The sequence below is a fragment of the Castanea sativa genome, chromosome 1 (genome assembly GCF_040712315.1).
Source record: "Castanea sativa cultivar Marrone di Chiusa Pesio chromosome 1, ASM4071231v1".
Classification (NCBI taxonomy): Eukaryota; Viridiplantae; Streptophyta; class Magnoliopsida; order Fagales; family Fagaceae; genus Castanea; species Castanea sativa.
The window spans coordinates 86,600,750-86,611,869 of NC_134013.1; the positions used below are offsets into that span (position 1 = coordinate 86,600,750).

Consider the following 11,120-nt stretch of genomic DNA (forward strand, 5'->3'; position numbering starts at 1 on the left):
AAGGTTTATTAATTAAACACATGGGTCTTTAATTAATGCATATATTTTAAAATTATTAAATGGATTGGGTTCATGTTCTTGGGGGTGGGGTGGGGTGGGGTGGGGGAGGGGGGGGGGGACTTAGCTTACAAAAAACCAACCAGGGGAATTATGTTAAACTTATTAGTTTAAATTCGTTAAATTGGTAGAGTAAATGCACATCCCTCAATAAATCCTAATTAAGGTGAAAGTGAAAGGACACTAATAATGTTTTCATGTTGATAAATTCTACCATTAAAACAGGAGAACAAAGATAACTGTTTATAAAGTGTGGAAACAAAGGTTGGGGTTCCAGTCTTTAAAAGAAAGTTTTACACATACACACAAATATATAGATTATTGTAGTGTAGAATTTCTACCTTATATAAAAAAAAAAAAAAAAATACTAATTGAGCTGCAAGTCTTTTAGAAAATTACCTTTTTTTTTTTTTTAAGAATCAAAGGGCTAATAATTTACAATACAGCAAATGTATATTAATTAATTTTTTTTTTTAAAAGCATATTAATTGGAATCTCTTGGCAAAGTCTAATAATATATTTATTTGGGTAGAATCAAAGGTTTATGAATTAAAAAAAAATAAAAAAATAGGTTGGGTCAGCTTGGGTTCATAATGCTTCCTTTTGGGCTTAACCAAACCCCAAAATAATTAAAAAAAAAAAAAAACCGTCTGTGTTTTATAAAAAAAGGTTATTGAAGACGAGAGTAGCATAGCATCAAAGAGGGTCGGGTCGGACAAGCAGCAAATCTGAAGGAAAGGAAGCCATAATAATAGTATCATATCATGGCGAACAGCAATGGAGGTGGTGTTGGAGAAGAAGAGTTGAATCGATTAGCGGAGCTGAGCAAAACCCTAAAAGAAGGGGAGAGACTTCTAGCCCCGACAAGAAGGCCCGACGGTACACTCCGCAAGCCCATTCGGATTAGGGCTGGGTACGTTCCTCAAGAGGAAGTCGCCATTTATCAATCCAAAGGAGCTCTCTGGAAAAAGGAGATGGCCTCTCAGCCCCAACTGGGCCCACCTGGCTATGATCCTGATTTTGACTCCAATTCTTCTTTAAAGCCCAAGACTAAGTCCGTTAAGAGAAACGAGAGAAAGAAGGAAAAGCGACTACAGGTTCCTTTTCTTTCTTACTATAAAACTTTGCTGTTTACTTACTTACCTGCTTTTTTTTTTTTTTTTTTTTTTTTTTTTTTTAAATTTCTAGTTAGTAGTTAAGGATAGTTTTAGTTAGTTGAACTGGTAGAGTGTCTTGTCCTGTTATTGTATAAGAGACTCGGGTTCAAATTCCGTTTATACTAAAAACTGATTGGTGTTTTGGCCTAACTGGACTCGAAGAATGATTAGTGAAAGCATGCTCTAGGATATTTGGTGTTATTAAATAGAAAAAAAAAATATTGTTTTTAGTGGTTTGTTCAACTGGTAAAGTCTTATTTACGTTGTCATGTTATATAAGAGACTTGAGTTTGGATTCCACTTATACCAAAAATCAATTAGTGTCTTGGTTTGAGTTGGATGCCGTAGGTTCGAATTCTATTATGTAAGGTGAAGAATGCTTAGTGGAAACTCATTTACATGGAATGGATACTTGGTATATTAAGTGCATCTAGGCTCGATTTCAAGCCTGAAGCCCAACTAGGTCACACCTAGTGTATTCGGATATTCTGTAAAATGCATTTGATGGGGCAGAAGGACTGAAAAAGTATAGTGGTTTGGCATTGATTGACGTTAAGAATAGTTGAAGTCAACTGGTAAAGTCTCTTATTGTTGTGTTGTACAAGACACCTGGGTTTGAATCCTACTTACACGAAAACCAATTAGTGTATTGCCCCGAATGGATGCTTTAGCTTCAAATTTTATTGTATCTATAAATAAAGAGCTATAAGAATAGCTATACCTTTGTAAGGTAAAAAATGCTTAGTGAAAACTCATGTACATGGAATTGACATGCCCTAGGATACCTGGTGTTATTAAATGAATCTAGGCTTTATGCCTGAAGCCCAGCTAGGTAACATGTAGTGCGTTATGTTCGTTTTGTAAAGCACATTTGATGGGGCAAAAGGACTGTTAAAGTGTAGTTGTTTTGCATTGAGTGATGATTTCATAAATCCAGTACCTACTAATCTCATGCAGGTTTTTTTGATTGATTTATCATCCAGGCTGCTCTTGAAAAGGGTAAGAACATGGAACAAACAGTAGGTGAGGAGATAAAATTGGAAGAAGCACCACCTGATGAAGATTTAGGTAATGGATCAGAGTCTATCGAGCAGTTAACATCTCAGATAAATGAGCTAGCCGTTTCTGCAAATGCTAGTGTAATCACCCCTCCCTTAGACGCAACGGAGGGTTCAAATTCAGGAAATCCTGTTCAAGATATTGATAAAAGAATTCGCGCACTTAAAAAGAAGGTAGAATTCATGCATTTAGCCTTCCATTCAAATAGAAATGACTATATTTCATTTCATATTCTGTTCGTGGTTGTTAGTATCATATGATACACATTGCATATTGTATGATATTGATACACACTGCATATTGTATGATATTGATAAACAATAAAATTCTGCATGGGGAAAATTATTTTTATCTTAATTTTTTTTTTATCAATATGCATCAAATTAGAGTGTATCAGGGATACTCATGTATCGTATGATCATATGAATTGTATTGAATCATTTCATCAGTGTCTGTCATTCAATTCATAAACATGTGAATTTGCCTTTGTAAATTTATTCGATTAGGCCAGATTTTGTTGCATCCAACAATTTAAAAATATAGCTTTTTAATTGTTTTCTTTAGAGAGTAGGCTACAATGTGAAGGTTCAAGTGATAGCCTAACGGTAGTGGCATCCTTTGTGATGCCCATGTTTGTAGTTCGAACCCCGCTTGCCCTTCCCCCTCTATCTCCCTATAAAAAAGTAATAGCTTTGTAACATGTGCACACGTTTTCTAAAATTAGTCTTTTTGTCTTATTTCTTTTAATCCTTCTCCTTTGATTCTCTCATCTCTCCTTTCTTTTTGTTTTAACGATTTTTGTTCATTGGGGTCATAAGACAACAAGAAGACAACCGAAATATCAATTTTGAGTGTGACTAATTTGAATGTAGATGTTTTAATAGATTCCTATTTGATGCGTTTACAGAAAATATTATAGTTGTGATAAATATAATATACATATTGAATTTCTGACATAATTTTCAGTTGGTCAGATGATAAATACATGTGTGTGTAGAAGGGTGGGTGGGTGCATGCATGCATGCGTTTACAGAAAGGTGCAACTTTTCTTACTTCAATTTCTACTTTTTAGATTACCAGATTTAATGAATTTTTTATATTCCATTTAGAAAAATTGAGGGAAAGAAAGGAAGAAACACCAAAATACATTGGATCTCTTATAGTCTTATTAACCCACCAAGGATAATTTTTGAAAATAGATTTATTTAAGTGTAAGTTGTTTAATTTTAATTTCCTTTACCACTTTTCTTACTTTGATATCTACTTTTTAGACTGTTGGGGTTAATGAAATTTTAATATTCCATTTAGAAAAATTGTGGCATGTGTGTGTGTATGTTTTCAAAAATGTGCAACTTCTTACTTCACTTTCTACTTTTTAGACTATTGGGGTTACTGAATTTTTAGTATTGCATTCAGAAAAATTGAGGGGAAGAAAAAGTAAGATAGACTGAGAGATACATTGGATCTCTTTTTTTTTGTTTTTTTTGATAAGTAATACATTGGATCTCTTATTAACCCGGTAAGAATAATTTTTGGAAACTAGATTTCTTGTAACATTTCTTACTTCAATGTCTACTTTTTATTTACCATTTTTTTGTAACATTTCTTACTTCAGTGTCTACTTTTTAAACTATTTGGGGTTAATGAATTTTTAACACCATTTAGAAAATAGAGGAAAAGAAAGGAAGACAAATTGAAAGATACATTGGATCTCTTATTAACCCACCAAGGATAATTTTGGAAAATAGATTTATTGAAGTGTGGGTGTGTTTTTACTCTGGAAGTTGTTGAATTCTATATTTATTTACATTCTTTTGCAAACTTTCTTACTACAAGTTCTATGTTTTAGACTATTTGGATTTTTTATATTTAAGGGAAAGAAAGGAAGAAACACAGAAAGATATATTGGACCTGTTATTTGCTCACCGAGGATAATTTTGCGAAATGGATTTATTGAATTCATTTCTTCAATGTTCCATAAAGTACAATAGATTGAATTTATTTCTTTTCAGTTTGTTCCAGATAGATCGAGTGTACAATCAGTGAATTACATTATAATTAAACACTCACAGGTTACATGTTACATATGGCATGTGCCAAATGAGCTCTAACTCAAATGACATTTCCTCCTAGGTGAGGGCATGGTTCAAAACCCATTGAGTACATTTATAACTTCAAAAAAGGAAAAAAAAAAAATTACATATTGCATGTGAAGTAGGAATTGCCTATTTTATCAGTGTTGGCAGCACTGTCTCAAATTGTTTAGATATGACGGTACGCTCTTTACATCTGAATACTATATGAACTAAGTTTGACAATGGGCAAGGTATTTATTTGATGATTTAAGGAAAAATGGTATTTCTTTTACTTTGCCTGGCAATTAGGCTTGTTTAGTTATGCATGTGAAGATGTTTGTGATATACTTAGGTACCAGCATTGTGCACTCTGAAATGTTTTTATTTTTAGGCCAGAAATAGTGTAGCCTTTTTCTTTCTCCTTTCCTATTTTCCATTGGCTGATATTTAGTTAAGCCATTAGGTCTAGTTTGCCTTTTTCTGCATTAGAATGTAGTGGCATTCTCACACACAATAATCTTTGTTGCAAGAGATGTAGTTTACTGCTGATTTTTTTTAGAGTTGTTATGTTTGGCTGCAATCTGCACGCTGACCTTGTGTTTTATAAGAGAATTAAAGGTTTGTTAATTTGTCTGGGATGTTCTACTAAGAAAGTTGTTGCTTAATATATGAAATTAAATGCAAAATCAGGATCATAAAAGCCTTGACCAGTTATCAGTTCAGAATTTTGTGATAGCTGTGCACATGATCAAACTTTGGGGGGGGCTCTTACCAATTTATGTTTGTGTAAAATGAGGAATCATGAGGACCAGTTGCTTTTGCCTCTTCATCATGTAATGTTTGTTTCAGTGTGACTTATGAGCTGACTGCTGTATTTATCTGTGTCTTTTCTTTTCTACTCCTCCTGTCCTTCAGTCCTTTGTTTTCCTTCTTTTTAGTTCTTCTTCTCTATGGTCTGATATTACTGAGTGGATTGCCTGTAATGATCTTGCTCAAGGTGGTGTATTAGATAAAAAAAAGGCTATCTTGGACAGTGCCTACGCTTCTAAAATGATATTTTCTGGGGAAGAGGCCTTTTTAAAAAAGGGGAAACTATAATTTAGCGTAATACTTTAAGGAAAATAATCTGATTTAATGTATTTGGCTTGGCTGAAAAACTGTTGTTTATCCTTAGTGTGTACTAAGCATACTAAAATGTGTGTGTGTGTGTGTGTGAGAGAGAGAGAGAGAGAGAGAGACATGTGGATGCCAGGGTTTTTTTTTTTTTTTTAAATGAGCCAATCTCAAGTTGTGCTTGGTAATTGTTCCCAAAGATTGGCTTGTTTGTCTACAAGTGGAGAAGTAGATCAAATGACTAGCTGCACAATCTCAAGCCAAGCTTCAGTAGCTCAATTTATCTTATGGCCCTGTGTTTAGGAGAGTTATGGGTTAGAACTAGATAAGTATGTAGGATATGGTGTTGGTCTTGCTATCTTGAAGAGTGCAATTTGAGTAAAAGCCTCGATTTGTAGATGTTTTTCAAAGTGATCAAGTGAAGGGAATAAGGGTTGGACTTGCAATATGTTTCCATGTCCAAGAACAGTGGGAAGAAAGCCATAGAATACAATAAATAAGTGTAAGAGGAAGTAAGAATAGAGGGAAATTGCACTTGTGAGCTATGTGCTAGAGGCAAGTCCTTCAGAGATGGTGAGTGATACCAAAGCTAGGTGGTGATGGATGGAAATATATATGCTGAAACAGGACCATTCATTTGTTATTGACAGGCAATTAAAATCAGATATTAATATAGGGGCAAGGGTCTTTGATTACAAGCTACTACTTTTGAAGTGATGGGCTTCTAACATGAAGAGTTGAAGTCTCTCTCAAACTAATCTACCCCATTAATAGAGTGTCAAATGGATTGCAGCTAGTTAGGCATAAGGAAAATGATTTCCAAAGAAACACTTTGAACCAAATATGGAGGCTTAAGGAAGTAAATCAGGTAAAGAGTATTGTTGATATTGGCAAGTGTCAATCTCAGAAGTACTATATGTTTCAATGGTCAGTTATCTTGAATGTAGATCGTTATGGTGTGTGGCAAGGAACCAGGAATGCAGTATGCCATTTACTGTTGAATGGGGAACAATAAGGGTAGATTTATTGTTGTAGGACTGACAAAAATCTGTATGTGTGCTTTAGGGTTTGTTCAGGTGAGTGAAAATGAGCTAGGGTTTGAAAAAAGACAGAAAATAAAGGTAAGATTTCTTGAAGCAAGCAGATTGTAGGGATTTTCTGCACAGCGGATGTGTTTGGGACTTTAAGGATCAGTTGATAGGCTATTTGGTCGCTAAATGTTATAGAAAACTTGGGGTAGAAAAGAGAGAACAGGGTGTCAGGGACTGTCAATAGTCACGTGAACAGTAATCAAGAGAAAGAGAAGAAGAAAAGAGAGGGAAAGAGAAAAAGAAAGATCACACTAGGATACATACCTTCTGAAACCACAATGCTCAAATTTGTATGATCAAATCTAAAAATCTCTAAGTACATGATCATATATATAGAGACCGTAATAGAAATTTCTAAACTCGATTCAACTAACCAAGTATCCTTAATTTGCAAGGGCTGTAGAAAATTTTAAATATTCCCTTCATTACAAACTAACAATAACTCATGAATTAAAAACTGAAATTATTTCTTTAATCCTGTACTTCTTAGAACATTGTGATACCCCGTATTGTGTGGATTTGATTGGATTGGATTGTATGAGTGTGTGTTGTTTGGGAATGTGCTGAGTCTCACATTAAGTGTTTATTAAGTAGATCCTTTTTATATAAGAAATTTACAAGGAGCTCCAATTGTAACTTGATTAGTCTGGTTAGGGTATAGAGTAAATGTGACTAGCACTTTCCGGGCAATGATAAATGGTATCAAAGCCAAGACTTGAGGGTATTGCCGCACAATACTGGTTGAGGACATCTATGGGGGAGATTGTGGTGCTCTAGATAGTGTAGACTTAATTTGATTGGGTGGTATGAGTATGTGTTGAGTGAGTGGTTGTTGAGTCCCACATTGGGTGCTAACTAAATAGATCTTGGTTTTTTTTTTTGGGGATATATAACGGAATTGTATTAATAAAAAATCCAGGTACACCGGGGGTGTACATGGATAACAGTACATCAAATTCTTAAATTACAATGATCAAGCATTTCTAAAAATTAGAACAAGGAAAAAGATTAAAGGACGAATTCCACTCCAGCAAGGTGTGGAAAAGGAGAGATAGAAGTTACGAAATAAACTGTTCGTTCCCCTCAAAACATCTTGAGTTCACCATAAGACACAATGTGGTACAACCCTTTGTAAATCAATGCTTCAATGTCCACCGAAGGAACCTTGCCAACTTGAAAGTAAATCAATAACACTTTGCGGCATAACCCATAGAAGACCAAATAGAGTTCACACCATAGGCCATAACTCATAAGCAATAGGACAATAAAAAAGAAAATGATTTACTGATTCTCCACTCTTTTTACACACATAGCACCAATCTACAACTGTGACACCCTTATACCATAAGTTCTCAAGAGTCAAAATCTTACCTAGTGCGGGAGTCCATGAGAAGAAAGCAACCCTAAGAGGGATCTTTGAACGCCACACAAGTTTCCAAGGAAAAACAGTGTTAGGATTAGAGGAAAGGGAGAAATAGTGCTCACTCACTTTAAAACTCTTATTCCTTGTTGGTTTCCAACAAAGTTTGTCATGACCTTCACCATTAAGAGGCATAAAATTGGTAAGATCCAAAAAAGTGTAAAAATGTTCCAATTCCCAATCTCGGACATCCCTAGAAAATTGAAGATCCTAGTGAAGCCTCTGGTTAGGAAAGTGCATAACATCCTCAATAGAAGACCCCTTATTACAACTAATGCTATAAAGTTCCAGAAATGCCTCCCAGAGAGTACAACCCCCACACCACACATGATGCCAAAATATAATTCTATTACCAACACCAACCTTGAACTGAATGGATTTTGAAAAGGCTGGCCAGCCTTGTTTTATGGTCTAAATAGATCTTGGTTATATAAGCGATTACGAGGAACTTTAATAGTAATTTTATATAAGCAATTACAGGGAACTCTAATAGTAACTTGACTGGTCCTTTTAAGTATAGTGCCAAGTGCTTTTTTTGGGTCATGACAGACACGATCTTCAAAACCATATAAGACTCACTGTTGCGTGTGAGCCCCTCCCACACACACCCACATTCTAGGGCCTGATTGGAGCAGTTCTCAAAAAACTATGTTCTAATTTTATAAACAAAAAGGCAGAGAAGTAGTGGAATTTGTGTTTGATTGGTTGTTTTATGTTTTTAATTTTCTAAAATTTGTGAATCAAAAATCATTGTAGTGAACAATATTTAGGAATCCAAAATGGTGTTTTCGGCTATTTTCAGTACTTCTGTTCTAGGAGCAAATCTGAAAACTTACACAACAATTGGACAATATGGAGACTCACTATTGGCAAACTCTCCAAAATGAAGTATTGCGTAAAAACATATATATACTATGCTGTTTGCTCACTTGCTTTGAACACAAGATAATCTTGCAAGTCTTGTGGTCAATTTTTTTTTGTTCAAACCACTATCAACTATAAAAGTTCATTTCTCTGGAGGGAAACAAACTAAAATTTTGCCAATCCAGTAAACTTCACAGGTTTGACTTTTCTAATTTGTAGATTGTCACTCTAAACCCTCCAACCACCAAGTTGAGGGGAAATGACCCCTACTTGTCAGATCTGTATTTTAGATTGGCACAAAAGGGGGGATTAGAATCATAAGAAGAAAAGATTGTTATCAGTTGTTCATAATAGTTGTCTCATTTAACCCATTTTTGTTGGTTCAACTGGAGGCAGCATGAGGATGATTGGAGGGCAGTACTCCCCTTAATCCCAGCTAGTTTTCTAATCCATGTCTGGTGGAAACATTAAAAAAAAAAAAAAAAGCAACAATCCCAATATTGCTTGAAAGTTCATGCTTTATTTGGTCACTTCATTTTGGTCCAACTTTGTTTAACCTATACGTTTGTTCAATTCTGCAGATTCGACTTACAGAAGCTCAACTGCAGAAAACCACACAAGAAGATATGAAGCCTGAACAGTTGGAAAAATTGACAAAGCTTGAAGGCTGGCATAAGGAGCTACAACTATTGGAAGATAAAAAGGCTGAAATGGCAGCATCATGAAATAGGGTTGGGTTGGAGAAACTGTGTAGTTTCTGTCCTTGGTGCTTTCTTGATAAAGATAAAACCCTCTATGGTGGGAACACGAGTTCATCTATCTAGATTTTGTTCGTGTCAGCTGTGTCACACACGCAGCCCGATTGACCATATGGTTCTATTCTCGCAGTTGTTCCACCACAGCCATAGGGTTAATCTGCACAGTAACTATTCATCTCTAGTGTTTTCTTAATTATCTTTTGTTCAGTTTCTAATTTTCCAACTGTTCATCTCATCTTTAGTATTTTCATTAGTACTCTATTCAGTCGACCACATTAATCCAACTTCATGACAATTCCCCCCCCCCCCCCCCCCCTCATTCTCTCTCTTCCCCAAAAAACGATTCTGTTAATATGATCCATTCGAAATCTTTCTTAAAATTCGTACTAACTAATGTTAATAGGGAGATGTTACTTGGTAATCCAAATGGTCTGATCATTCCAACTTCATGTCATACATGCATGTAATTAGTACCATCTTTCTTTCTTCCTTGGCCTATAGGCTAATGTAATAGAATGTAGCTCTAGTTTCTCTCATTCTTTAAATCCATTCCTATTAGTCTCTCTTTTTGCATCAAGAAACGTTCCTACAAGCTATAAGGGGACACTCAGACATGGAAAATTATGTATAGTTCTGTAATATCTCAAGATTATGTATCATGTTAACGCTGATACTGCATTCAATTTGCCTCTCTCTCTCTCTCTCTCTCTCTCTCTCTCTCTCAATTTGAAACGATGGGCCAATTGTAGGGTAACATCCACTCTAAGAACATTACTAATTCCAAAAAATAAATTAAAAAGAAAATAAAGATGTAGGGTAACATCCTTAAAACACTCTTACAACAATACTAATACCAAACCATAAATTAAAAAGTAGATAAAGAAGAAGAAAAGGATTCTTTATCCCCTACGGCAGCTTTTTCTATAGGTACCGTTTATTAGAACTAGAGAGGGCAAAATTTCTAGCTTTGCCATGCACTAATCTTTCAATTTTGAAGGTCTGTTTTGGCCTTTTTGGTCCTCTAACCAACATGGGGGATTGTTGTCCCTTAGAAAATACCAAAGTGTAGATACTAGTTCAACTACAAGGACATTGACTCCCTCTTCTGTGTGTATGGATAAAGGATTCTGTGACATTAGGATTGGGTAGATTTCTCAATTGTAATATCCATAGGTAAAAGCTTGGGGCCAACATGCCTTAGGCCGGCATAGGCGGAGCTAGGGTGTGCCAAGGCCCCCCTAATTGTTGAAATTTTCCATTAATTTCTTTTACATTTGGTAATAAATCTAAAAATCACACAAAAATGTATTTCACCAGCCCTTTTTGAGAAAATTTCCTAGCTTCGCCACTACCTCAACGCATGAGTTTGACTTTCCCTATTAGTAGCGTGTTGTGGCTCCATATAATACCCGACTTGCAAGTTGTTCATCTAACTCATCAACAACTGTGGTGTGGGGTTATAGCTTGGGAGTAATTAAGGTGTTGTTATGGTCATGCCCAAATAAGAAAATCAAATAGTCAACCCC

At 35.3% G+C, this 11,120-nt stretch overlaps 1 protein-coding gene across 1 annotated transcript; it reads left to right on the forward strand.

Annotated features, from left to right (window-relative positions):
* Positions 1-673: 673 nt before the first annotated feature.
* On the forward strand, positions 674-9,883 carry LOC142638294 (partner of Y14 and mago). The gene is made up of 3 exons (XM_075812320.1): positions 674-1,154; positions 2,198-2,446; positions 9,418-9,883. The coding sequence occupies exons 1-3, from the start codon at positions 822-824 to the stop codon at positions 9,559-9,561; spliced, it is 726 nt and encodes a 241-aa protein (XP_075668435.1). The 5' UTR covers positions 674-821; the 3' UTR covers positions 9,562-9,883.
* Positions 9,884-11,120: the final 1,237 nt, after the last annotated feature.

Bases quoted from the DNA above. Each gene is read 5' to 3' on its own strand.
- LOC142638294 (XM_075812320.1), top strand. From the start codon at position 822: ATGGCGAACAGCAATGGAGGTGGTGTTGGAGAAGAAGAGTTGAATCGA. The intron at 1,155-2,197 runs GTTCCTTTTCTT...TTTATCATCCAG, and splicing joins AGAAGGAAAAGCGACTACAG to GCTGCTCTTGAAAAGGGTAA. The intron at 2,447-9,417 runs GTAGAATTCATG...TCAATTCTGCAG, and splicing joins TTCGCGCACTTAAAAAGAAG to ATTCGACTTACAGAAGCTCA.